The 25539-nt window shown below is 54.0% G+C and overlaps 13 protein-coding genes across 13 annotated transcripts; 7 read left to right on the forward strand and 6 right to left on the reverse strand.

The window, feature by feature from the left end:
* Nucleotides 1-72: 72 nt before the first annotated feature.
* On the reverse strand, nt 73-701 carry BDZ99DRAFT_473764 (uncharacterized protein; the record flags this gene model as incomplete). The annotated part of the gene is made up of 2 exons (XM_033721856.1): nt 73-441; nt 525-701. 2 exons carry the CDS (start codon nt 699-701, stop codon nt 73-75), a joined length of 546 nt encoding a protein of 181 aa, XP_033580002.1.
* Nucleotides 702-2674: 1973 nt separating this feature from the next.
* BDZ99DRAFT_556199 (uncharacterized protein) lies at nt 2675-4199 on the forward strand. The gene is made up of 2 exons (XM_033727178.1): nt 2675-2917; nt 2971-4199. The coding sequence occupies exons 1-2, from the start codon at nt 2741-2743 to the stop codon at nt 3862-3864; spliced, it is 1071 nt and encodes a 356-aa protein (XP_033580003.1). The 5' UTR covers nt 2675-2740; the 3' UTR covers nt 3865-4199.
* A 1958-nt stretch (nt 4200-6157) lies between these two features.
* On the forward strand, nt 6158-8022 carry BDZ99DRAFT_568301 (ammonium transporter MepA). Its single transcript, XM_033727776.1, has 4 exons — nt 6158-6200; nt 6274-6488; nt 6542-6810; nt 6869-8022. The coding sequence occupies exons 1-4, from the start codon at nt 6189-6191 to the stop codon at nt 7804-7806; spliced, it is 1434 nt and encodes a 477-aa protein (XP_033580004.1). The 5' UTR covers nt 6158-6188; the 3' UTR covers nt 7807-8022.
* A 1092-nt stretch (nt 8023-9114) lies between these two features.
* BDZ99DRAFT_486420 (uncharacterized protein) lies at nt 9115-10948 on the reverse strand (the record flags this gene model as incomplete). The annotated part of the gene is made up of 3 exons (XM_033722774.1): nt 9115-9227; nt 9325-10709; nt 10767-10948. The coding sequence occupies 3 exons, from the start codon at nt 10946-10948 to the stop codon at nt 9115-9117; spliced, it is 1680 nt and encodes a 559-aa protein (XP_033580005.1).
* Nucleotides 10949-12195: 1247 nt separating this feature from the next.
* On the forward strand, nt 12196-12702 carry BDZ99DRAFT_517332 (uncharacterized protein; the record flags this gene model as incomplete). Its single annotated transcript, XM_033725166.1, has 1 exon — nt 12196-12702. The coding sequence occupies one exon, from the start codon at nt 12196-12198 to the stop codon at nt 12700-12702; it is 507 nt and encodes a 168-aa protein (XP_033580006.1).
* Nucleotides 12703-12783: 81 nt separating this feature from the next.
* Nucleotides 12784-13794, forward strand: BDZ99DRAFT_517333 (uncharacterized protein; the record flags this gene model as incomplete). The annotated part of the gene is made up of 1 exon (XM_033725167.1): nt 12784-13794. One exon carries the CDS (start codon nt 12784-12786, stop codon nt 13792-13794), a length of 1011 nt encoding a protein of 336 aa, XP_033580007.1.
* Nucleotides 13795-14230: 436 nt separating this feature from the next.
* On the forward strand, nt 14231-15851 carry BDZ99DRAFT_248242 (uncharacterized protein). The gene has a single exon (XM_033713656.1). The coding sequence runs from the start codon at nt 14352-14354 to the stop codon at nt 15495-15497; it is 1146 nt and encodes a 381-aa protein (XP_033580008.1). The 5' UTR covers nt 14231-14351; the 3' UTR covers nt 15498-15851.
* Nucleotides 15852-16205: 354 nt separating this feature from the next.
* On the reverse strand, nt 16206-16821 carry BDZ99DRAFT_517335 (uncharacterized protein; the record flags this gene model as incomplete). The annotated part of the gene is made up of 2 exons (XM_033725168.1): nt 16206-16469; nt 16543-16821. The coding sequence occupies 2 exons, from the start codon at nt 16819-16821 to the stop codon at nt 16206-16208; spliced, it is 543 nt and encodes a 180-aa protein (XP_033580009.1).
* BDZ99DRAFT_248236 (uncharacterized protein) lies at nt 16808-18462 on the reverse strand. The gene is made up of 2 exons (XM_033713655.1): nt 18293-18462; nt 16808-18241 (listed from the first exon to the last, which is right to left on the reverse strand). The coding sequence occupies exons 1-2, from the start codon at nt 18321-18323 to the stop codon at nt 17082-17084; spliced, it is 1191 nt and encodes a 396-aa protein (XP_033580010.1). The 5' UTR covers nt 18324-18462; the 3' UTR covers nt 16808-17081.
* An 886-nt stretch (nt 18463-19348) lies between these two features.
* BDZ99DRAFT_411446 (uncharacterized protein) lies at nt 19349-21142 on the reverse strand. The gene is made up of 2 exons (XM_033716618.1): nt 20547-21142; nt 19349-20466 (listed from the first exon to the last, which is right to left on the reverse strand). Exons 1-2 carry the CDS (start codon nt 21091-21093, stop codon nt 19493-19495), a joined length of 1521 nt encoding a protein of 506 aa, XP_033580011.1. The 5' UTR covers nt 21094-21142; the 3' UTR covers nt 19349-19492.
* A 104-nt stretch (nt 21143-21246) lies between these two features.
* BDZ99DRAFT_460356 (uncharacterized protein) lies at nt 21247-22780 on the forward strand. Its single transcript, XM_033719370.1, has 6 exons — nt 21247-21439; nt 21643-21656; nt 21711-21787; nt 21841-22289; nt 22339-22426; nt 22475-22780. The coding sequence occupies exons 1-6, from the start codon at nt 21349-21351 to the stop codon at nt 22554-22556; spliced, it is 801 nt and encodes a 266-aa protein (XP_033580012.1). The 5' UTR covers nt 21247-21348; the 3' UTR covers nt 22557-22780.
* A 256-nt stretch (nt 22781-23036) lies between these two features.
* Nucleotides 23037-24234, forward strand: BDZ99DRAFT_507163 (adaptin ear-binding coat-associated protein 1 NECAP-1; the record flags this gene model as incomplete). Its single annotated transcript, XM_033724223.1, has 2 exons — nt 23037-23266; nt 23327-24234. Exon 2 carries the CDS (start codon nt 23347-23349, stop codon nt 24232-24234), a length of 888 nt encoding a protein of 295 aa, XP_033580013.1. The 5' UTR covers nt 23037-23266; nt 23327-23346.
* A 4-nt stretch (nt 24235-24238) lies between these two features.
* Nucleotides 24239-25448, reverse strand: BDZ99DRAFT_460358 (uncharacterized protein). The gene is made up of 3 exons (XM_033719371.1): nt 25207-25448; nt 25035-25136; nt 24239-24963 (listed from the first exon to the last, which is right to left on the reverse strand). Exons 1-3 carry the CDS (start codon nt 25422-25424, stop codon nt 24519-24521), a joined length of 765 nt encoding a protein of 254 aa, XP_033580014.1. The 5' UTR covers nt 25425-25448; the 3' UTR covers nt 24239-24518.
* Nucleotides 25449-25539: the final 91 nt, after the last annotated feature.

Raw genomic sequence — 25539 nt, forward strand, 5'->3', positions numbered from 1 at the left:
CCTTGTCTCCTTCTTTCTGCCCATAGCAAAACAGCTCTTACGAATAATCCGCCTCTTCGTCCGTACCCCACCCTAGCTCAAATCCTCCCGCGCATGTATTTCCTTAACTAACCGCTGCATGTCATGATCCTCACAGGGTGCCTCTGCATTCGCGCGCCTCTCAAACTCCCTCATGTTTTCTTCTATCCACCTCTTATCCCCACCAGCCTCCGGTAACAGAAACCCTTGCTCATAGCCTGCCGCGATATCGTCAAGTACAAAGACCGAATGGGGATTCATGGGGGTTTCGAGACTCCCCGTTTCACGATAGGCTGAATATCCCAGGATATCTTGCCAAATCGCGGCGATCTGGATGATGAGGCTGTTGTAGAGTTCGCGGACCTCGGAGTCGGCGGGAGTTTTTCGTGGGCGGATGTGTGCGTGGATGTAGTTGATTCCTACCTACGGAGATACTGTTAACTTATTTCAAATCAGGATGACCTAGCTGATTGCGGGGCGCCAATGGACATAATGGAGAGGCATACTCGTTCGCCACCAACGTAGGTAGAGATATTTTTCGCATCATCCTGCGTGAAGCGTATGTTCAAAAAGAGAGACGGCGTGGTGAAGTGTGTGCAATGAAGTGCCGTAATCCGGGACGCGATCTCACCACGCTGGGTTTGATCGAGTGGAAAATGGTGGTGTATATCGTAGAAAGGCATTTTGCTTGCGTATACGGAATGAAAATACTCGTATAGGTGCTTGTTGGAGGTTCGACGGCGTTTGCTTGCTGACAATGAGGAGAGGCTCATGGCTTATGATGCAACGATCATCATCTATTCTACCCCCACACCCCTAGCGTCGATCTACCCGAGACGCAGGAAACCCCATACATACCATTCTCTTCAATAGTCTCTTCTTCAATAAGAGCGGATATTCGACGATTGTGTCCTGGGATTTCGAGTTGTTCGAATTGCTTTCTTCAATTCAGCTAACTGGTTATATTGTAAATGGTGTCGCTAAGTCGTCAAAGGTTGCCGCACCAGACCAAAACGCCGTTAGTTGAACGCCGAAATGATACCAGTATACCCATTGCAAGTACCAATATGCCTCCTAATCCATGTTGGCCAAACCCATATCTTTAGGCACTGTATGCCAGATTGCCTCCCACCGACTGGGTCTCGTTTCCCATACGCCGTTGTACTGTCATCCACGGTTTGGATCCATGGTAGGAAATATTCATGAAAGCATGCTAGTCAGCTAGATCCCACCACCTATCATTATCATATTAGCACACGATGTGCTTCTGCGAATGGCATGGTTTTGAAGTAACGCCCACCGGATCGGTCTACAGAGACGGAGTAGTCTCCTATCGCCCTGTTCTGCTTCTTCGCCGCCAATGCCCTCGACTTGAATAGTAGGTAGGAGCCGCCGAAGGTGAAGACGGAAAAGATTGCGAGGTTGCGGCCACTATTGAGGTAAGCGATAGCTAATGTTTGGGATACTCGAAACAGAAGTCGTACTTAAAGAAGCGGGAGGGAGCCATTGGGTCAGTTGGGACTGGATTACGTGACCATGAAGATGTATTGAGCAATGTGATCGGGCTTGGGGCGTGGGGAGGGGATGGTGTTGAGGGGGAGGTGTTGAATGTTGGGGCACACGACAGTCCGGATGCCCGAGGTCATCGCGAAGGCAGTGACGTTGGGCTTGGCGGCACTCTTCCGTTGGGAGGATCGCCGTAGTTTATACAAAATTCAACATTTTCGACAAAAATACCATGATCTGTACACTCAAGTGCCCTTGTAATCCTTTGATGGAAGCGCCCACATCATCTTGTTATCAATCTAACGGAATACCCTCGATCTGAATCCTGCAAATCATGTAACAAGAAGAGCGTACGAAAGGCATCTTTGTACACGCAGTATTGACTCTGCTTCTAACAAAAATAGTCTTACGCGGTTTGATCTGTGTGTATTTACTACGATATGCTCGAAAGTGTCATTGAAGTGCCTCGGTGCTTTCTAGATATCCTATGGATGGCATTCCTATTCTCTACTCCTTCGAAGCTTCGCTCATGCGGGAAATATTGACCACGCAGAGCAGACGCAACGTGACACGCCATGTAGACCTCGCATCTATAGATTTAGGTTCGTACGATTCGATTCGTAACTTTAAGCAACAAAAACACCAAAAGCGTCCGGAAACGGTGCCCTCGCGGCGTCCCACGATCTGCTATTATCGACCTCGCTGCGTGGAACGTAACCTGTTCCACGTATCCCTCGGAAATTCCGTTCAGTGAGACCCTTTCCGAGCTCATTGTTGGGCAGGTGAGCTCTATTATACACTTTTAGGTCCCGGTGCGGTCCCGAGTTCCGGCTTTCGTCCAATCGGAGCCCTTCATTTCCACCAACCTCACTTCATCTCATCGCTAGTTATATATTCTCTACTCTCTTCTCTCAATTCTATACGCAGTTCAATTTCTCGCGCAATGTTGAAAAAGTTGAAGGCGTCTCCTCTATATCTCCATCGTAATGAACACTCCAAGTCTTGCTATATGGCTTTTTCTCCCCCTCCGTACCCATTGCAGAGCCGGACACGCCGCCTTAATGCATTCTCAATTCCATTTCCATTAGTGCAACAGCTTCCCCATGAATAATCTGATGCCAGTGGAACCATAAAAGCCACTTGTTCCCCGCACTTCTATCCTCTCATCCTCTTCTCCCTTCCCCACCCCTCATTTCCCTCGCCCCAAACCCCCGCCATGGCCAACTTCGTCTCCTACGTCGCCCCTACCTCCTTGGAAAATGCCCGCGCCATCATTCCCAATGACTACGAGCCCGACCTCTTCAACGACATGGGCTTCGTACTGCGCGCCAAAGCCGACAGCGGCGAAGACATCCACCTCTGGATGTTCATGTACCGGCAACGGGGCGAAGAAGTACTCTCTCCCCTCCCCCTCCCAATCTCGCACCCAGCCCCTGACCCTCCTAGGTCATCATCAACAACGAAGTCTGCCAAACCCTCCTCGTGTGCCCCACCTACACCCCCGCCGAAAAAGAATCTATGCACGACACCCCCTTCATCAACAAGGGGCAAAACATAGACGACTACCACCCCCTCAACACGCTCACCTTCACCGACACCCCCACGACCGCCACCTGGACCCTCGCCGGCCGCGTCTTCTCGTCGCGCGCCAACCACTGGACCGTCTCGGGCTCGCACGCCGGCGTCAGCGTGCAGCTCGAATGGACGCAGCGCGGCGACGCCCTCTACAACGGCGGGCCATTCGCGGACCTGCACTCGGACGCGGGCCACAGCGCCTTCATCGTGCACGCGCACGTCACGGGCACCGTGACAGCCGGCGGGCGCACGCTGGTGGTGTCGGCGGGCAACGGGCACGGGATCCACGAGCGCATCTGCATGGCGGGCCACGTGCCCGCGCGGCTGCAGTACATGCTGGAGCGCGGGATGAACTGGCTGAACGGGTACGGCGCAGCCATGTCGTGGTACATCAAGACGGCGTCGCGCGGGCGCTCGGCGACGATGATGCTAAATGTGTATGGGGAGACGCTGGCGGTGGTGGGCGGGGAGTGGGCGGGTGTGGAGGAGGTGGGGTTTTGGCTGGATCCGAAGACGAATCAGGTGAATCCGCGGAAGTGGCGCGTGTGGGCGGTTGTGGAGGGGAAGGGCAGGCTGGAGGCGGTGGTGACGGCGTATGGAAGGGCGTATTATACGTGGGTCAGGCAGGGGGGTGTGGTGCTTGTGAATCAATTTGTGGCGGATGCGGTGTGTACGTGGACGAGGGAGGATGGGACGAGGGTGGTGGAGGAGCAGATGGCTATGAATGAGTATATGAGGACGTTGTATGTGCAGCCGACGTCGTAGGGGTTTAGGGGACTAGGTGCGGTATTGTGACTGGGTTATTGGAAGGATGAAAGTTGAGAAGATGTATAGGAAGACTTGAAGATGACGTGCATGCAGTGTCTCGTTGTAGATGTGCGTACATATTCCTGCCACTGCTTATGGTGCCTCACGGTACTTCCAGAGTTTCGAATCACATATACTCATGAGGCCACCCCAGACAGCGGCGGAGAAGAGCACATAGGTAGGTTAGGAGTGCGATTCGTTGCCCCTGATGTCTATTAGTACGTTGAAGCTCTATAAGCAGTGGCAGCAAAGTGTACGAAGAGCCATGACGAGGCGCTGTAGAACAAGGTGGAGAATGCTATTGACAATAACTTATGCATTGAACCTTCTCAGGATCACCGGGAGATCGCTGGTGTGCTGATTCCTACCATAAAGGGTCGGGAGCTGGCGCCATTGAACGAGGAAATCTAAGATCTATGAAGATCAGAATGTAGATCAAGATCTCCCGGTACTACCTCTTTGACCGTAATAAGCCGCCTTATAAACTTAATAAGTGAAAAGTAACTGCGAAAGTCGAAGAGACAGACACGCGCTGGATATTGGCGTGAGAGTCTTACTGCCGGGATCGGCCTTCTCCGTAAGCGGCCTCCTCCATAAGCAGCCTCCAATATACAGAGCATGGATGATACGAAGGATGAGAAAAATCCACTTGCTCTGCCACAAAATCAGGAATCCGACGACGACTCGCTTGAAGAAGTCATGTCCGCATGCACCATCCCACGGCACGCCAAGCAGTCAGCACAGGAGTCGCGATACTGACCAAATTCAAACGCAACGAGGTCGTGAAGCGCAGCCAATAGAGCGGCTCGCCCGGCCGACGGCCAACTGGCTGATCTGTTCTGGAAGACGGGCTCTCGCGTGAATCGTGGTGTGCATATGCGGCCCAGCGCTAGCTCCTCACCTGGCGCTCGGGAGCACGAAGCCTTCCGCCTGAACCGAGTGTCGTGGAGTTGCCATGTCGCGATGGGAGGCCTTCCAGGCGAGTACGGATGGCGTCTTATCTGATGGATCCTGCAGACCCCCATCCGGCGCCGCTCAGCAGCTCTACCCACGACGCGTCTCGGTCTCGAAATAGCCATGAGGCTGGAGATGAGCCGATCCAACAAGGCAGGAGGCAGAGATTGGGTGTGGCGCTGCAGGTCCAGCACACGGCCAGCCAACGGGAGCAGCGCATCGGCGAGCGGTCCCGAGCGACAGACAGCTGCTCTCCCGCGGTGCCGTTTGCACGGAGGCGAGGCTGCATATTGTCGTGCCAAATTGCCGTGGTGTCGAGTTCCAGACGGCGCTCCGCTGTTGTGGCCAAGCGTTGGGGTATATCGCGGCGGCCCACGCTTTTTCGAAAGCGTTGGTAACAGTCTAGATAAGCTTCCACTCGTCCCACAGTTCTTGGCCGTCTCAAGCACGTCTTGGGGATGGGGTGCGCTGGTGGGTCTTGGCCAAGAGCGCCTCGCGCCTTGGACGACGTCGGCTGTCGTGTGCGAAGGGACGGCGTCGACGACGGTGACAATTGCAAATGCTGTAACCAGGCTCCGCAATTCGCCCTCTGTGGCCTCTCAGCGGGAAGAGCGCCCTGAAACGGCAGCAAATGGAGACATGCCCGCGAACCAGAACACGGCGAGAGAGCGGACGCAGGGCCACGGAACGGGCTGCTGCTAAACCCCAAGCGTACAAAAGACCCTTTGTTGCGTCTTATCAACACCAACGGCCTCTATCGGGTTTCTCAGCGAGGCCTCCGCGTCTCCTGGCCCCCTCCGCCACCCACCTGGGCACCGCTTCGCTTCGTCTCGTCCCATGCCACCCGCAGTCCGGACGCGCAAAGCCTTGGCCCTCCCGCTGGGCTCCCGAAAGTGCGCGCCGCGTCGCTTCGGCCTGCCAGCGCCTGTCTGGGCCAATCTCTCCAGGGCCTCGCCGCTGTTGCGCTGTGCCGTTGAGTTGTCACGGCCACGCTCTGCGGCGGAATGACAGCCTCCTTATCAGTTGCCAAGCCCGCATCAGACGGGCGGCGGGCGCGGCAGCAGTGGGAACGTGTCGATACGATGTGTCGATTGGTGCGCCGGCGGAGTGGCCTAGGATGAAGGATGGGGGGTTGAGTTCCAAAGTGCATGGACCGCCCGCGATGGGGAACTATGGGGCGGCTTGGCTCCTACTGTCCTCGGCCTTGAAATCAAACTTATATATTCACCAGGCCCACTCGGTCAAGGGGTTTCAGTTGGCATTCATCTCCGTTGCTTCTCTTTCTTTCAACCTGCTGGTGGTTCGACCGACCACAGTCTGTATTCACGATGTCGACCACTGTGAGTTCTCCCCCATCTGCTTTATATAAATCCAATCATTTCACATGAAAACGATGCTGACAATCCCCCCCAGCCTGTATACGACCCAGCCCAGCCCAACGGCGGCGATTCGCTCGTTGTGGACGTCAACGCCCAGTATGCCGGCCTCGAGTACCACTACACCTACCTCGTCTTCTGTGGCTTCATCGTCTGGCTCATTATCCCCGGCATCGGCCTGCTCTACGGCGGTCTCGCACGCCGAAAGTCGTCCCTGGCCCTGCTCTTTCAGTCCTTGATGGTCTGCGGAGTGTATGATACTCCCCCAACCCGCCAAGCCGAATCCAACTGACATCAAACTACAGTGTAACTTTCCAATGGATGTTCTGGGGCTACTCGCTGGCCTACTCGCGCACCGGCAATGCCTTCATCGGCGATCTGGCCAACTTCGGTCTCAAGAATGTCATGGCCGCGCCCTCGCCCGGCAGCGCCGTGATCCCTGAGATCGTTTTTTGCCTGTACCAGATGCTCTTCTGCGCCTGCACCGTGCAGCTCGTCATTGGCGGCTCCTTCGAGCGTGGCCGTATCATGCCATCCCTCGTCTTCTCTTTCTGCTGGGCCACTATCGTCTACTGTAAGAACCGATGTCTTTATCTTAATTTATACAGTTCCGTTGCTAATATAAAGAATAGGTCCTATTGCGAACTGGACCTGGAACGCCAATGGCTGGCTGTACAACCTTCCCTCCCTCGACTTCGCTGGGGGCGGACCCGTCCACATCGCCTCCGGATGGTCTGCCCTTGCCTACGCCTTTGTTCTAGGCAAGCGCAAGCACACGGGCGAGCCCTCCCACGGCAAGCCGCACAACACCACGCTCATCTTCCTCGGAACCGTCCTGATCTGGTTCGGCTGGTTCGGCTTCAACGGCGGCTCCGCACTCAACGGCTCCATCCGCGCCATGCTCGCCGCCTTCAACACCAACACGGCCGCCTCCTTCGGCGTCCTCGGCTGGACCCTCGTTGACTACATCCGCACACGCGGCAAGTTCAGCGTCGTCGGCGCCTGCTGCGGCGCCATCGCCGGCCTTGTCGGCATCACCCCCGCCGCCGGCTACGTCTCCGTGTGGATTGCCGCCCTGATCGGCTTCCTGACCGCCGTCGTCTGCGCCTCAGTCCAGGACCTCAACAAGTGGCTGCACATCGACGAGGGCATGGACGTGTTCAAGCTGCACGGCGTCGGCGGCATGTGCGGCTCCTTCTTCACCGGCATCTTCGCTCAGAGTTGGGTGTCGGCGCTCGACGGCTCGTCGCAGTACCCGGGCGGCATCGACGGCAACGGCGTGCAGGTCGGCAAGCAGTTCGCCGAGATCTGCGCCATCTCATCGTACTCGTTCGTCGTGTCGTGCATCCTGCTGTACGCGCTCAAGTACATCCCCGGCATGCACCTGCGCGTCAGCGAGGAGGGCGAGATGATGGGGCTGGACATCGACCAGTTCTTCGACGAGCAGATCGGCGACTGGTCCATGTTCGACCATGCGACGACGGTGCATGGCATCAAGGGGACCGGTGCGACCAGCAGCGCGCATAGCGTGCAGCAGAGCACGGAGATTCCTGACACTAAGGAGGCGTAGATCTGTACTGTAGACTGAGGGAAAGGGAAGAATGTCGGAGTAGGAGTTTGTGGTGTTACCCTAGACTTTCTCTCTAATTTAGAATCGGGCGGTGTGGGTGGTAGATGGTGTTGACTGTTCTGTTCGAAAAGATATCCCCCTTGCGAGAATTGCTACCGCGCCTAGAACCTATGTAATCTAAAGTAAACCAATAGAGGGTGTGAACCAACCCCGCCGTGTCTATCTGTCCAACGTGATACATATTCCGTAATAAGTTTCTAGTACACCTCTTTCTTTCCCAGGCTTCAACTCGTCGTCAATAGCGGGAATGTCTTGGCAGATCTTGGCAAAGAAATATGTCGAGCTTCGGACACCCTCCGAGACCGGACAAACCATAGGTACTTTGTCTTTGCAACTAGTTAGTGGAAGCTGCCTAAGAATCTGATTCAAGGAGGCCACTGTTGGGTCTAAGTGTGACAGAATTTCAGCAGGGTTACGCCTTTATTTTGCGCCACAGTTATTCTATAGCCGGTTAGTGTCAGTTAAGTATAATACAGTGTTAGTAAGATATCTTGTAAGCACGCTAAATCTGCATGCCAAGACATATAGCGCCGGCATAACCCCTCTTTCGCTCGCTCAAGCTCGGAATGCTTAATTCTGATCGATGATCATCTTCAAAACTGGTAATAATATTCCTTAACGATAGAACTTTCGTTCTACAGCCTTAGAATTCACAGAAAGGTCAATAGCTATGATAGAGCAGGGGGGATTCACCGGAGTAGCTCATAACGTCATTAATGAAATGATCAACAGCATGGCCAAGATTGCTGTAATTTTCTCATTACAGATTAGATTCATGAGGAAAAATAGCTAAAGAGTATTCATATACTATTTATAACTTGACAAACTCGCGAGGGGAAGATTTAATGTGCCCGAATGATGGACTTGTCCGGTTACAGGGTGCGTCCGGCAACCCAGGGAGGGATGTTAGAACATCTTTTTAGATTGAAAATATGCTGACTCAAGGTCCCGGAATCCAGTCTGGTCTCGTAGTCGACGGCAAAGAACATGCTATCTGAACTTGAAATCGGGAGTCTTTTAGCTCGGCTTGGCAATCCGGCTTCAGATTCCTTGAAGGAACAGCGACGGAGTGTAAAGCGGAACTCCTGATTCGAAGGCTGGCGGCGAAAGCCTCGTGATTTCATCCTATAATCAGCATCTCTTTTTCAAAGGTTGAAAATCAGGCCTTGGCCGTTCCGGGTGCTTCAACGCGTCCTAACTCAAGAAAGCATGAAGAGAAAAACAATGCGATTTATAGGTATCTCTCGCTCACTGAACGATATAAGCCTCCGCCCCCTTCCCAAACAAAATCTCCGGTTTCCTCGTCGCGAGATCCAATATCGTCTGCGCGAAGACCGAGTTGGCCCAGGCGAACCAGCTTCCTATGACACCGTTAACGTTAGCAGTCATCCCACTTCCGCCCAGATATCATCAAAGCGTTAATAGAAGTTAGATATGACTGCAGCACTAGCCACTTACGCGTATAATCCCCCGCCAAATCCACATTCACACTCTCATGCACCAACCCCAACCCGCTCGCCTTCTTCACCATCAACAAACATGCCTCAATCTCCTCATCATCCTCGCTCGTCATCGCCTGCGTCAGCACGCTCATCGGCCACGCGTGCTGGAGACCAATATGCGGCCCGCCGATCCCCTTGAAGTACTCCCCTTTCAGATAGTACGGATTCCCCTTCTTCTCAAGGACCATCTTCCGCGTGTTCTGGTACGTCTTATCGCTCGCCTTGACAAACCCCAGCAACGGCAGCGCGAGCAGCGACGGGAGATTCGCGTCATCCATCAGTATCGACGAACCGAACCCATCCACCTCGAACGCGAACACCTCGCCGTACACCTTGTGTGTGACGACGCCGTGCTCCCAGATGCCCGCCTCGATCACCTTCCCCCGCGTCCGCAGCGTCGCCGCGAGCTTCTTCTTGCCCGCGCGCTCGAGCATCGCCGCCGCACGCTTCAGCTCGACGGCCATCATCGCGTTCGCGGGGATGAAGAAGCCGAGGATGGTCGCGTCGTCCGAGGGTCGGAACGCGCTGCGCACCAGCCCCGTGCCGCCGTTCAGGGGGTTGCCGACGCCGCCGAGGGAGAGGGTTTCGGTGCCCGCGTTGGTGCGGCGCTGGAAGGTGTATTCGTTGCGGACAAAGGCGCCGGTTTTCTCGTCGAAGGTCGGCGCGGACTGGTGGGTGAGCAGATCGAGGACCGTGTCGAGCGCGAGGTACCATCGCGGGGTCAGGAACTCGGTGGAGCCCGTGTGGTCATGGAATTGGTTGACGAGGCGCAGGAAGTGGGCGATGGAGTCGAGTTCGTATTTGCACTCGAAGACGAAGGAGGGCTCGTAAATTGGGTGCACTTCGTCTTCGCCGCCGCCGTAGGTGGGCGCGAGCCCGCTCGGGGGCGGGGGCTGGAAGGCGTTGCAGTAGGGCGAGCCGATCACGTACTCGACTTGTGTGTTTATAGCGCCGAGTATTAGGCTTTTGATGGCTGCGTCTTTCTTCGCAAGGGGCTGGTATTGCGCGAGCTGGTTTGTGGAGTCTCGCAGCCATTCGGCATTGATGTCGCCTGTGACGATGAAGCTTTGGGCGCCTTCCCATTTGCCCTCGTCTTTCTTGCCCCCTGTGACCCAGTCTGTGGTTTTCTTTTTCTTTTTCTCGGTGCCGTTGACGTGCCATCGCACGGTTGTGTCTAGGGTGTTGGGGAATGCGTTCTCGAATATGCGCGCGAGGTCCTTGTCTATCATCTTCTCATTCATGTCGTCTATTACTTTCTCAACTAGAGGGGATTCGAAAGTTCGGCAGTGCCGCGAAGGGCGCTGGAATGGCAGCTCCATGGGTCCAGAACTGTATGGGGGGCTATAGCCAGACCGTGTTAGCTACTGTCCAGCTCAATCTGTGCTCTAACGAACATACTGGTTCCGCATCGCGTAGTTCTTATAGTCTGGACATGCTGCCCTGTATTTTGCCCTATCTAGGGGAACACGCAGCGGCTCTTGGGGGTCTTTCGCGAGAGGATCAGCTTCCGCGTGGGCGTGTCCTGCGAGCAACACGCTGCTCCCCAGGAAGATAACAATAGGCCGGAGAAAGTCGTGCATTTCGAAGTCGGGTATGAAGTGTTGCGAGGCGTATCAGACGTGTTGGGACTCGTAGCAGTTCCAGAGCGAAGTCAGGGTTGGAGGACTCTAAGAATGAATGCGGCGCGACCAAGCACGCAAGGAGGAGATTGGACGTTCAAGACAGAAATGTATACATGAAGTTTTCCATGCTCGAGGAATTGGCGCTTGGATCCGCGTATGTTTGGGAGAATTGGGGATTGGAAACGTGGAAGTTAAGGCGTTTGAAGCTTGAGGTCAAGACGCAGGTGGGGCCGAAGCTCGCGGGCCTTCGCCGTCATCCTTTTTTTCTACAACTACCACAATCTGACTGACACTTCTCGATATACGGAAGCCTTGACTCTTCAGGCTCTTCAGTCATCAACTTCTTTCCAGAGACAATTCCACTCTAGATGTGTTGTGTACACATGTCCCTTTCCTTTTGTGGTCCTTTCAATGTCGTCAACATAGGCTCAGATTCATCACGTCTCTTTCTTTGTGTCTTTGTATCTTATTAGTTGATGCCTTTTCACGGACCTCAACAAAATAGCAGTATTACAATGAGCAAAGAAGGTAGTAAAAATTGTTAGGGTCGTTCAGAACGATGAACTCATGTCGTTTTGAAATATCTTTACGGCGTCGGAGGGCCTCGCCAACGGTAGTTATCTATACACGAACAAAGCCCTGCCAGTGTATCAGTAAGACGGAATATCGTAGGTAATCATTAGAGATGCGAGAATCACGTGATCTCGACCCTACTCTGGCGCGCTGGACGGAAAAAAGTGGGCACACTCAAGAAGTCCTCACGGGTGTACACTTGTCTGCTAGTGCTTGGAGTCCTTACATGACTTTTCATTTGGTCCGAGGTGAAAAGTTTCCATCACGCTCAAATCTCTGAAATGCATTGAAGCACCCCAAGCAATGGCATACTCGTGTGTACACACACCTGTGACTTGTACAAATCGAGAGTGCCACTTCTTGTATGCCCGACGTGTCTGGATCTGAATCCATGGATGAATTGTTGGAACCACGGTTATCCTGGAGGCTAAACTTCCACCTTCAGCTTTGCTCTTAAATATGCAACGCCCACAAAACCTCTTCCACCTCCAGCCGCAATTTGAAGTTTCAACCATATGCAGCTTTCACTCCAACAGCGATATCACCTGTAAATACTCTCACAGGTGCTCTAAGCCTTCAAGCCTCGCCACTCCACTCCGGTCCACGAAATTCGCAGGCCCCCCTTCCGCCGAATGGCTTCTTGCCCCGCAACACTGAATGGACTGCCCTCAGAGCTGAAGACATATATTGTGGAGTACCTCCACGAACCAGGCCCCCTCTCCAACGGATCTAGGCTCTGCGAAGATTACTTTGATCCCGATTTCAGATCAGATCGACGGCCCCGATGGAACAAGCTCAGTATCGCCTCGCGGCAGGACATTCTCAATATCCGACAAGTATCGCCCGATTTTCGCGCCGCTAGCTGGAAGTCCTTTGGGAGGCTGATTAGCGACCTTCATTTCCGAGTAGTGCCAGCTGATATAGCTGATCTGGGCAAGATTTCCGAGATCCCGCAACTCACGCCTTGGATTAAGGCTTTGACATTTGGGACCGGCGGGTTTGAAGACTCTAGACTGTGCCAGGACATTCCTACATCAGAAGCGGGTTCCCTAATTCCCGGCAAGAAGTTTATTCAGTCGATGAGCGCCTACCTCCAGGACGAGAATCTACGGTCTGAGCTGGAGAAGATTGTCTCTTAATATCTCAAAGCATGCGACGATCAATACAAAACGTTTCGTTCGCCGGGCTACCCCGATGCATTTGCTTTGGCGCTAAAGGCGATGCCGCGCCTTCATTGCATTAGATTCAACGCGGATGACTGGATTGGTACAAACAGGAGCCACCTGCGCGGTTGGATGAACCGCAAAGAGCGGAAATCCTTCGACAGGGTTTGGGAGCAAGTATTCCCAGATCTACAGCAGGAAAACATACATCTGCTTCCATTTAATTTCCTTGATCTACAATCTCAGAATTATAGTAGAATCTACAGCCGCAATCTGGGTATGGAGTCGATCGTCGTGTCGCGCATAGTGGAAACACTCAAGAGCTCGGGCACGAGGATACAAGATCTCAGACAGGTTGAACAGGCTGAACAGGTCGAACAGTTCGGACAGCTCGGACAGCTCGGACAGCTCGGACAGCTCGGACAGGTCGAACATGATGGCTTTCTGGGGTACCTTCAGGGACATGAACTCTTCAATCTCCAAACTCTTCGCATTATATATCACCACAATCTGGACCAGCGTAGGCTGACTTCCATCCGTGGCCTTCTGCGTAGCCTATCTACATTGAAGGACTTCGAGATCGCTATACCATCAGACTTCTGCCCTGACTTCACACCCCTCTGGGAAGGGCTCACCGGCACACCATCCGCCATCGAACGCCTTAATGTCGATTCTGAAATCGACATCAATAATACACAGCTGCACGCAGTCCTGGCCGCGCACACAAACAGTTTGCAGTCCGTGCTTCTCAGTAGAATGGTGCTCACAGGAGAGTCATGGGATGTTGCACTAGCTCGCATTGCGGCTGCAAGCTTTCCACGACTAAAGTACATTGGTATCGGGCTAGTGAGCCAGGAATGCACTCACTTTGATCCACAATTCTCCTTCCTCGGTAACCAAGATTATTGCAATTATCAAGCTACATTTGACGAGAAGGCTCTTCATGGAGCGGGGTTCTGTATCGAGTGTACTTATTACAACATAAGGCTATGCCCGAGCATCGTCTTCGGCTCGGAAGTAGTAACTGAGAGACGGATCTTCGGTACTCTTTGCGACTCTGGGGTGTGAAGAGCAGTACGGGGCCTTGCTACCAAGACTATATGTACTCGTTCTCCGCTGCCCTAACCTTGGGAAAATTGAACGCGATGTAAAGCTCAATACGATGGAATATAGGCCGGCGTGAAACCCGGTTTGTCTGAAAAGGTACTTGGCAGTAGGGCTACCCTCATCGTAGCGTCGAGTGAGCAAAGGCGACACTCAAATAGGAGGATATCCGCGAGTCAACAATAGTAGCCTGGGAATGCATAATGTCTTATTAAAGTCTGTATACACATGTTATCACTGTTTACAGTGTCTTCGTGGGCTTGCTTAAATCCATACGCGATGTAAAGTTTCATGTCCATAGAAATCAGGCTGCATATTGACTTTGCGGGTGCCTCACTGGTGTGCTCCGCCACCTCAAAACACCAGGATATTCTGACGACATCGGTAACCCACCGCTGACCTTCACCAACATTAGACATGGAACGGACCCCGACCACTCTCCTTCCTGACATAGGGGCTGAGCGGAACGCAATAAAAATCATCTTTTTTGTCGGTACTAGCAATATACCAAGTTTCTGGCCATGAAGCTGATCAATGCCATGCAGGAATCGAATCCCGTCTTAGACAGCCTTCTAAGCACAACCACGTATATAAATCCGCAACACGAATCCCCCCTTTTTAGTCGCCTTCCGCGCGAGCTTCGAGACCAGATTTATGCCTACGCCCTCCTCGACACTCAGCAGGATCCTTTCCTCCCCCGCTTTCCGGCACGCATCCCTCTACTCACATATCCATCAAACGAATCAGCGGCTACTCAATCACCTAGCACTCCTTATAATGATTCGCCTTGTACTTACTACCGGCTGCCGGCAGACCACGCCATTACTCTGCGACCGATTCCCCGCCACGTAATCCCATGGTTGAGTTCCTGGCCCCCCTCCCCCGGCCGCCAACCCCACGACATCGCTCTCCCGCTCCTCCGCACCTGCCGCGCCGTCTACCTCGAAACCCACGCCCTCCCCCTCTCTCTCAACGCAGTGCCCTTCTACCACCGACTCGACTTCGCCCTCCGCCTCGACACCCTCCTCCACCCCTTCCCCGACCAGCGCCTCTACTCCTACCCCTACCAAACCTTCACCCACGCCTTCCCCTACCAACTCCCCCACCTGCGCGCCCTCGACTACACGCTCAAGCAGACCGAGCTCGAGAACGCCAACTTCGCCGACTCCCACCACCAGCGCGCGAACGAGAAGTTCCCGCTCGACACCTGGAGCTCGATTGCGGCGCATGTCAAGCTGCTGAGGATCCGCATCGAGCACACGGACTGGGCTGCTAAGGGGGACGAAGCCCTCGCGCTTGAGCCATGCACCAGCTACAGCCACTCGCAGGCTTTTATGCAGCAGTGCGCGCAGGCGCGACGGACGGGGAGATTGGGCGAGGTGGCTTTGCCCTCCCAAGGGGATTGGAGGCAGCCGGGAGGGTGGGGCGGTGCTGTCGAGCGGGATTTTCCGGCGCTGGGGGAGTTTGAGTTGGTGCTTGAGGCGGTGCAGGCGAGGAAGGGGGAGTTGGAGGAGGTGGTGAGGTGTGCGCAGACGTGGGTGTTTGAGAGTGGGGAGGTGGGGATGTTGAGGTATGCGGCAGTGGAGCAGGGGAGTTGGGGGAAGGAAGACTGCCGGGATGGGGTGATTGAGGTTAGGGTTTTGAGGTGGAAGAGGACGAGGGTGTGATTGGAAGGCTTGATATTGTACGAGCTCTGAGCCTTGACGTGATGCATTTTATATGCTCTACGGGGATTTAATAGGTCGTTAAGGTACCTTGGTCAGTGCCAAGAAGTGAAAATAAAAACCAGGATGACCAAGACTGCTGAGTCCAACAAGATTATTAGCATCACGAGGTACATCTGCGACGAGCCCACGGGTTTGCAAGGTCCAAGTTTGATGATTATTTGAAGGACTGCAGACGGTGTCAAGCAATTACGCAGAAGTGTGATCGTGAGTGAGTTTGAATAGTAGGATGGTAATTTTTACACCGCACTGGAGTTTAAGGACATCATTGGGGCACTCCATACAGCTGCCAGCAAGCATGATCAAACCGTTTGTCTTGATGCTCATATGTCGATCCTCATAGAATGACGTATATGCCTACTTACCTTCCGCATTTGTTGGCTTTTATTCCCTGAGTATGCGCTTCATGTGGCGACATGGCCTGGCGATTAAAGCGCCACTTTGGCGGAAATGTAAGAACTACCGCACAAACTGGTACCGAAAAAGCGATTAGTAGGAGGAGCAAGACGTGATAGAAATCATCCACTAATTAAACAATATTTTGCAGCTCATTGTCCATATTAGAAGTCCATAGTGCCCGCAATTACCGCCATTACCGTTTATTCTCCTGGAGCTCAGGCAAAGATCTCTCTGCTTTGGTCGACCGTTTGGCTAGAATCCCGTGAATTCATCTTCCGTATCCCGGCCAAACCATAACCACTCATCGGAAACGAGCGGGGAGTCCTTGGCTTCAAGGCTGAATGTAACCCCTTTGAATATTGCGTCGTCGATTTTGGTGACTTCTAGGGGTTTAGTCCGAAATATGCCTTCCTGTTCCCCGGGAACGTCCCATAGGCCGAAGTATTGTAGGTTGGTATAAGCGATGGTGGCAACGCGGTGTAGAAAAGAGTCCCAAGCTGCATCACAAATAGTGACCTGTTTCAGAATGATGAATTGGAGACTCTGTGAGTGTGACTGTATCAAGAAGGTTAAGTCTTGTGCCTTGAACCTCGAGCGGCTGACAAATATGCGGTGTAGGGTCGATTTGGCATTTATTGTGTTCATCACGGCCCTGCCAGTGGGACACCTCGTAGAGTCGAAGATCGGGGTCAAATTCATCCGCTGGCTCGGCCACCTCCATGTCGATATGGAGGTCCCTCAAGGAAGGGGTCGTCTTCAGAATCTTTGATAGGGCGCCAGTGTCTGCACGGAACCGTGGTCCTGTCCATATATTGAGCCGTAGAGTATGAAGATCTGTCAACGTTCCGGAGAGGTGTTGAAACAGCATTAGCGCTGATAACGTGCAGGATTGACCAATTTGAGAAGTTGGAAAGGAAAGAGAGACGTCACCAGGCACGCTTCCAAAAGGTCCGCTTTGAAAAAGCTCAGATTCGTAAAGTCATAAAGCTACATCGCAGTTGTGCCGAGCTCGTATAATAATCATCCAAAGCATCCCCAAACGCCTCGCTGAAACGCAGCAGGTCCCTTCCAATATCAATGTGACGCGCTGCTCAAACATTCAAACAACTCCGCCCCACATAAATCTCATCAAGCAAATGCCTCTCCCGGCCGCTCCTCCTGCCGCCGTCCCGTCTGCTGTGAGTTCGGCGGCCTCGAAATCTCCCCAACGCTCAAAACATTTGAAGTCGTGTCTTCGGAGCCTGGGCTGTCATGGCCGTCGAAATCCAGCTCATCTCCTACGATCGTGTGATGTCCACTAGCGGCCTCGATGTCTCGAAAGTAGTGCTCCTCGATCTCCTCCGACACTGTGCGGACATGCTCCTTTCCACTAACAATACTATCCCCCCGGTAACTCGCCCCCTCAGCACCCCTCAGCGTGCTCCTCGACCCGGATCTCGAGCGCCAGCTATCCTTCTCGCTCCTCGACGCCGGCCGATGCGTCCGCACGAATGTCCGCAAGCTGGGCAGACAAACCGCAAGCAGCGACGAGACAATCTCAACAAGCGCCCACACGTCAATCGTATGCGTAATATCCGCGCGCGGGACATGCTCAACGAGCTTGAGCGTGACAAACCGCACCAGCGCAGCCACAATACTCACGCTGCCCATGAGAAACACGAAGAGCAGCCCCGTGCGCTCCGCCCTTCCCATCTGCAGGCCCACGAGCGTCGAGATCGGGATGCTCAGAATGACCAGATCGGTCGCGACATTCGTGAAAGTGGATACCGTGACCGAGTTGATCGAGTGCACGGCTGAGCACAAGTGGCCGTCGACGTTCCAGTTCTTGGCGATCGGCGCGCACCAGAACGCGATGAGGCACATGTGCAGGATGAAGGTGGCGAGGGTGAAGCCGCTCGCGGCCCATAGCACGATGCGCGTGGTGCGGCCTTGTAGGCTGAGGATGGAGTAGTAGAAGGCGAGGAAGGCGGCTTTGGAGGCCCAGAGGGAGATGTAGATGAAGAAGAGGGAGATCCAGGAGACGTAGAGGAGGTGGGCGGCTTGGTCTATGGGCACGCCGTAGTAGATGGATGAGCGCGGGGCGTGGGTGTAGCGCTCCCGGAGGTGGTTTTTCCATGTGTTGATGCTGATGAGGACGATGCCGGAGAGCCATGCTAGGAGGACGAAGCCGTCGGAGAGGTTGATGGAGAGGGAATGGCGCCCGTGACGGCGAGCGCGGAGAGAGAGGCGGAGGAGGATGGGGATTAGGGCCACTGTCATAAGAGTCCAGTCCAGGGCAATGAAGCCAGCTTGTGGAATTGTCAATGACTTGTGCAATGCAAGGTAGAAAGAGTCCTTACGGAGAGGCATATGAATATCGGTATAGACCATGTTGAAGAGCCCGTGAGGGAAGAATTGAAGATATAAAGGTGGTATAAGACTGGATGACTTGCGCAAGCTATCGAGCTCAACGCAATATCAAAGCTATGGACACAAGAAAGTACAATTGGTATAGAGAAGAAGAGGTAGAAGAGAAGTCTCAACTAGCACGCCGATCAGAAGAAGAGAATCAGTCGTCCCGCAATTGTCACTGAGTGTTCATGATGGTCGAGCAAGAAGATTTGGGGGTCTCAGGCCTTCATATGTAAGGTTCCCTCGCATCGTTGACGATGCAGGGCCGTTGTTGTCAGCAGTCATCGAATTTGCGGAGAGGCCGCTTTCGTCGCAGGGCTGGAGTAGAGACAACTGCTAGCTTCGCTCTGCCAATGTGCTCCCGGCTTCGGCGTCGCCAATGGCGGGCCGGTGCGACCGCTCTCTTGGCTGAAAATAGGACAAAGTAGATGGAGGTTGCCGAGCGAGAAGCTACAACAGTGGTGGTTGGAGTCTCTGATTCGGCGTTGGCGTTCAGCTTGCAGGATGAGCAGCCAGGGGAGAAGCCGGAGGCTGTGCTGACATTACTCAGCCTGGGGTATCATAACCACGAATAGCGTCGCGGGCGCCTGGCGATGCGTTCATTCGGTCGCATCGTGGTCTAGCGACGGGAGAGGTCGTCACCATGCAGATGCAAGAGGCACCAATCCGACAGCGTGGATGCGGAGGATCACGATGGTGCTCGTCTCCGAATCCCCCACCTCGCACAACCACTCGACCACGGCGTATTCGGAGCGAGATTCTGCACGCCGTTGTAGCTAAAAATAGCTACTTTAAGCGACAGACGACGAGATTCGGGAGCTAGGACAACCACCATCCACTGTCCTTCCTTCTCCCGCGCACTCAATTTATTACCTAGAACGGTGAGAGGTCTAAGTCAAAAAAGCATCGTAGCATTTTGTGGCGTCTCACCTTGATCGTGAAGGGCTAGGAATAGAACTGCAACGCATATTTATTCATAGCTTCAACTTGAGTTGTTGTAGACATCTGCGTGAAAGCAAATATAGCTTAATGGATTCGAGAGATCTAGATCAATTCGTATTCGAAGCGATCATGGATTGACTTGTGTGTCTAGTCTAACAGGGTATTGTACAGATTAGGTATACACAGCATTTTACGGTACACAGAGTCTACCTGGGTCTAACCAGGAGCAGTAAGAGACTCATGAGAACGGCGCCAGCAGCGGCGCCTTCCAACGTTGCAGAGGTCAGATCGACTTTCCGCACGGATATTGGCCTCTCGCTGAACAGATCGAGGAAATACTCTCGATATTGCTGAACGAGATCAGTCAATCGCTGCTGCCATGCATGTGGTTGAGTTAGTGCTAGCACCGGCGTCTCCCCAGTTTCCGGTTGCGGGGTGGGTGTCGGATCTTCTGCACGAGTCTGGACCACATGGACAACTTGTGTTTCTGGGGTCTCGCGATAAGCCGGGTCGTCTGCTGCAGCTACAGCAGCTTGAGGTGGGGTAATGGCTTCGACCGCTGGAGGGGTAGATGCAGGTGTATCTTGTCTGGATGTGTCAGCATCCCCTAGACTCTCTAAGGTGACTCCAACCGGCTCCACCACCGAGTCGATTGCGTCTTCAATAGACTGAACAGCTGTAGAGGCCACAGGAGCTGCAGAGGCTACAGGAGCTGCTGTCGGCGCCAGAACGGGTTTCTGTTCATCAAGGGTTCTTCGAATCTCGCGCACCAGTCTCCGTCTCCTCCAGGGGTCAATCACGACCAAGGATGCGAGTAGGAGGAAAATATTCACTCCCATAAGCCCAAAGGTTACCCAAGTGCTGTTCCGTCGGATCGTGTCGCTCCAGATCTGCTCTTCGTGGTACTGCGCTCGTTCCCGCTTCTCTAAGTGCGATCGCGCCTCCTCTAGTGATACCTCTGCCGCCAATACGCTGTCTTTTGCTGCTGACACAGCTTGGTCGTTGACATGTTCGGATCGAATAAGAGACATGTAGCGTTCCAGCTCCGAATCTAGCCACGAGTTTTTGCGCTCCAGAAGCCGGACAATCTCCTTTTGAGATGCTGACTGTTGAGCAAGTGCAGCCTCCATGGCTTGTTTCGCGTCTTCGACCAACAATCGACGAGATTTGACGAGCTCCTCTAAATTTGAAGTCAGACAGTGCGTCTCAATAGAAGCCCGACGCTGATGAGAGCTGCACGCATATACGAGAATCGCCTACCTTGCTCTCTTATCTCACGCCGCAGCGCCTCTATTCCTGAGTAATCCGTGCCCGTATAATTGTTGACCTTTTGCGTTACGACGGCCAGCTTCGGCAGGAGCTCATCCATAAGCTCGGAGAATCGTTTTGACAGGTTCCATCTCTGCCCTTCTCTGTGTGACGGCAGGTCTTTGTCTGACACTTGTGCAACTGTGTTTTCGCTTTTAGGAGGTATTGGAGGTGGAAGCGGTGGTGGTGGAGGTATAGCCGACTCTGGCTTGGGTGAAAGCTCGTCGGGAGTTGTATTTGAAAACTGGAGAGGTTCCCGCAGGAGTCTCCGCGAGGTTGATAGTAGCCGGCGCGTCGTGAGATTTGGTGATCCGTTGAAGGCCAATTGACTCTTGTTTTTACTCTGCCGAGCAGATACCCGAAACTGGCAGCGGAGGCATGCCGAAGCTGGCGAACTTGCGGAGTCGAGGAGGAGTGCAGGCCGGCGGGGCGCTGGCCGGGCTAAGGATCCAGTAAACTCAAACAGCGAGCGCGAAGCATGCTGAAGCATTGGCCTCATTGCTTGCGTCGAGACTCAGTCGCCCATGGAGTGAAAGACCGTGATGGTGTTGCGAAAGTTAACGAGGCGAGCGCGATGCGCGAAGTTGCCCGAAGGACTACCGGGATGCCCTAAAGTGCGCGAGTGGGACCTCCACGTGCATTGCGGAACGTCAATCTTTTGCCCAAATTCTCCCAACACTCTGCACTCACCTCTCTTCCTGGATTTTTTGCTAGTAACCCTCTTGAATCACCAGAAGCACGAAAATCAGGCACAATGGGCTCCATATCTGACCTTCCCGCTATGAAAACCAACCCCAAGTTCATATTTTTCACCGATTTCGATGGAACAATCACTCTCCAAGACAGTGAGTCACGATCTGCCTCCTCTGTGTCACGAAAGCCTGAATAAGAGATGGAGCGAGAGAGAAAGGGCTCAATTTTCTTAAATGTCACTGAAATTCGATCATTTCAACCCAGTGCGCCCCACATGTATACTAGCCACTTCAAAAATGATGTCCATGTCACTTAAGCCATTCAAATGCTCGAACTGCCTGCTGAAACTCTGCAGGCAATGACTATATGGTACGTAGAGAGTCGCTTTTGATTTGAACTCTCATTGATAGGCGCCTTCCTTAGACCGACAACATTGGATACGGGCAACAGAAGCGTCGGCAAGGTAACATTGATACTCTACACGGAAAGATCACCTTCAGGTATGGCAGTACATCGACATTTTTAAATGTCGTTCCTAAGTAGAGTCATCCAGGAATTCGTTCAAGGAGATGATGGACAGTGTCTCCAAACCCTACCCAGAGTGCATCCAATACCTAGTCGACAACATCAAGCTCGACCCCGGCTTTGCTGAGTTCTTCAACTGGAGCTTGGAGAACAATATCCCGGTGGTCGTGCTCTCCTCCGGCATGGAGCCCATCATCAAGGCTCTCCTCGCTGCACTAGTCGGCCCTAACTCGACGAAGATGCAAGTTATCGGCAATGATGTTGGTCCCAGACCTGGCAAGACCATCGACCAGGAGGGCGGATGGCAGATTGTTTTCCACGATGAGAGCGACTTCGGTCATGATAAGTCACTAACACTGAGACCGTATGCACAGCTCCCGGCTGAGGTCCGGCCGACCATGTTCTATGCAGGTGACGGCGTCTCTGACATCTCAGCTGCGAAAGAGACGGATCTTCTGTTTGCGAAAAGGGGCCATGGTGGGATCCTTCTATACCCTTTCTTTCCAAATTTGCTAACCATGGCAAGACCTGGTCTCCTACTGCGTGAAGGACGATATCCCGTTCACGCTGTTCGAGGACTGGACGACCATCCTAGCCAAGACGAAAGAGATTGTGTAAGTGCAATGTCCTTGAAACTGACCTCAATCTAACAAGGTCATCAGCGAAGGGAAAACCACTGTCAAGGCTGCTGCCCTCGCAGGATCCGAGGCATACAAGTCGTCCTTGCACTCTCACAGCTTGTAAGACCGTGCCAGAAATAACTCTGTTCGGACTTGGAAACGAGCTTGGAAACGACCTTTGCATACAACGACCTTTGCATACGCCGGCCTGCGGCCTTTTTGACCATTTGCATTTGCTGCCGATAGAACTATAGATGCCAATCCCAGATATAGAGGATATAAATAAACCGTTGCTGCAAGGGTGTCTCGAGCACCCACGCCCTGCTATTCGATATTTTGTTCCCGATTTGACTCCAGCTTCAGTTCAGCGAATTTGGCTGTCCAACTGCCCTTTTTGTTCTCTTCTCCGGAACACACAATATTGAAACTATTCATCCCTAACGACCCATATGCTGTGGTAGTCACATGATAATCTCGGCGTCCCGCTCCGCTTGACGTACGATGTGCTGGCATCTCCATCCCACCTCCAAACAGTGCGCGTCCGGGGTTTGGCTAGGTTGCTCCACCCGCAGCAATGAAGCTCACCACCACCCACCAGCACTCGCCGATTCGACAATCGCAAGCCGGCTGTGGCTGACGCGTCCGCCTTCACCGCTTTCCGAGCCCTTGCAGCAATCTGGAGAAACAAGTGCCTCGCGGCCGCGTTTCAGTTGCACCCACCGCTTCTTTCTGCGAGGATTCGAATACCCCGCTAGTTGGGCTTCAACCTCACCTCCAGCTCGAGGTTCACAATAAAAAAAAAAATCTCCACAGCATAGCAGTAGCAGCTTTCAGGTAGACACACTCTTTCAACCTCCCCCTCAAACCCTCAGATCTCTAATTATATCAATTAAGTAGCTACGTCTCCCACGACCATGAACACCGACCCCACCACCAACACGCCCCTCCCCGCCGACGCCATCCAACGCATCCTCTTCATCGCGCCCAAAGTCCACGTCTACAACATCCCGCCGCTGACCTCGACCACGGGCTACAAAGCCGCCGCGTGGACCGAGAACAACAACGCGCGCCAGATCTTCACCGCCCGCCTGCGCATCCTCGAGATCGCCATCCCCCTCCCCTCCGCTTCCCCGGCGACCGCCGAGCCCCAGGAGAAAGTCACAACCACGCTCCTCCTCGAGGACCCGGCCACCGGCGCGCTGTTCGCCGCATGCCCGTACACGAGCCCCGCGACGGTCAGCCAGGCGATCGACAGCTCGCGCTTCTTTGCGCTCGTGGTGGTGGGGGACGGCGGGCGCAAGGCGACGCTGGGGATTGGGTTTGAGGAGCGCAGCGAGGCGTTTGATTTCAGTATCAGCCTGCAGGATGCGCGGAGGGTGCTGGGGATGGAGAACCCGGGCGCCGCGGCGACGCCGGGGGGCAAGGGTGGGAAGAAGGGACGGAAGGAGGAGGGTGGGGAGGGGGAGAAGCGGGATTTTAGCCTGAAGGAGGGGGAGACGATTACGGTGAATATTGGGGGGAGGGGACGGAGGGCGGGAGGGGGTGGGAGTGGAACTGGGGCGGGGTCAGAGCAGGGAGGGGAGGAGAGGGAGAAGGAGGCGTTGTTTTCGATCAAGCCGCCCCCGGGGAGTGGGAGTGCGGGTGGGTTGGGAGGAGGGGGAGGGGGTGGTGGGATGCCGTTTTTGCCGCCGCCGCCGAGCGCGAGGGAGGTGAAGGAGGAGAGGAGGCGGAGTAGGCAGGCGGCAGAGATGACGCCGAAGGACTTAGGGTTTGACGATGGGGAATTTGGGGAGTTTCAGTAGGTGGACTGAATATGTGCATGAGGCCATGAGTGTGGCGGTAGATAATTACATTATTAATCAGTCTAATTTGTATATACCTGGCCATCGCTATCGTTCTCCTTTCATCGTGATTCGGTCTTCAAAGGAGTATGTACAATCGGGGGCCGGGTATCAGGCTTCAAGCTCCTCAAACAGAGGATCGTCGTTGACGTAAGGCCTAGTGTTCTTCGCCGCTGTGTCGTCGCGGCGGGACGGGTGCTTTTGTTGATTTTTTTTTCTCCCAGTCGTAGCAGCACCTGGGTTCTTCATTCCGACCATCCTGAGGCCTCTTTGTAGAGTTTGTTGATATCGTGAATCAGATCCTCCGGCTTCGAGCCATCGTCGCACTCTGACCACGCACCGTCGTCCCTTATACACCGGACCTCATTGTTCAGCCGTATAGTGCAGCTCTTCGTGACGTTCAGCTCCGCGCTGCGCTCCACGCTCTCCCTAAGCATGCCCATCGCAAACGCGCCATCGTCTTGGCTCACGCAGTGATTTATCTTGTCGAAATCCATCCCATGCTCCAGCGCGCAGTCCTCCAGGAGGCTCTTCTGCGGTATATCTTCATAGCTCCTGCTCAAACACATCGTAAAGCCCAAGTATATCTTCGGGTCAGGATAGACGCTCGCCGCGCACAACTCGATGATGTTCCCGAGACATTCGGTCTGGCCATGCTTGCACTGCACCCCGTCGTCGTCGTGCGTAACCCTACATCAGCCCGTTAGCCGTGCTACCACGAACCGCGCGCAGCTACGGCGCATTGTGTCGATGCAACCCACCTCCCGATGAACGACAGCTTGAAGTCGACCTTGTCAGACACATTTTGCATGCTCGGCAGCACGAGCTTCTGGAGGCAGTCCCGGGCATCGGGGCATTTGGACCTGAAGAGAAGAAAGCACTTGGTCAGATGGGGCAGGTCGACAGGTGGGCCGGAGCGGTGTGCCGTCTTACATTATATGGACTTCGAGCGGCACCTTTGCGGCTTCCTGGTGGTTGTGACTTGGGTCCTGGCATTGGAAGCTCTGGGCGAGGAAGAAGAGGCCGATGATGGCGGCGAAGGCGGCGGCGTGGAAGCGCGCGAGCCGTGAGCGCACTCCTCGCGGGGGCATGGGGTCTTCCGGGGGGGTCTGTGGCGCGGTGGATGGTAGAAGGGGTGTCTTTGCGTCCATCGTGAAGGTTATATATGGACAAAGGGAGGTATTTTAAGATTTACGCTTTGATGGCGCGTGAGAGCTGATAAAGTCTTACAGATCCAAGGGTGGAAAAGGTTCGAAGTGGCACCGT

This window comes from Mytilinidion resinicola, assembly GCF_010093595.1.
Source record: "Mytilinidion resinicola strain CBS 304.34 unplaced genomic scaffold BDZ99scaffold_5, whole genome shotgun sequence".
Taxonomy (NCBI): Eukaryota; Fungi; Ascomycota; class Dothideomycetes; order Mytilinidiales; family Mytilinidiaceae; genus Mytilinidion; species Mytilinidion resinicola.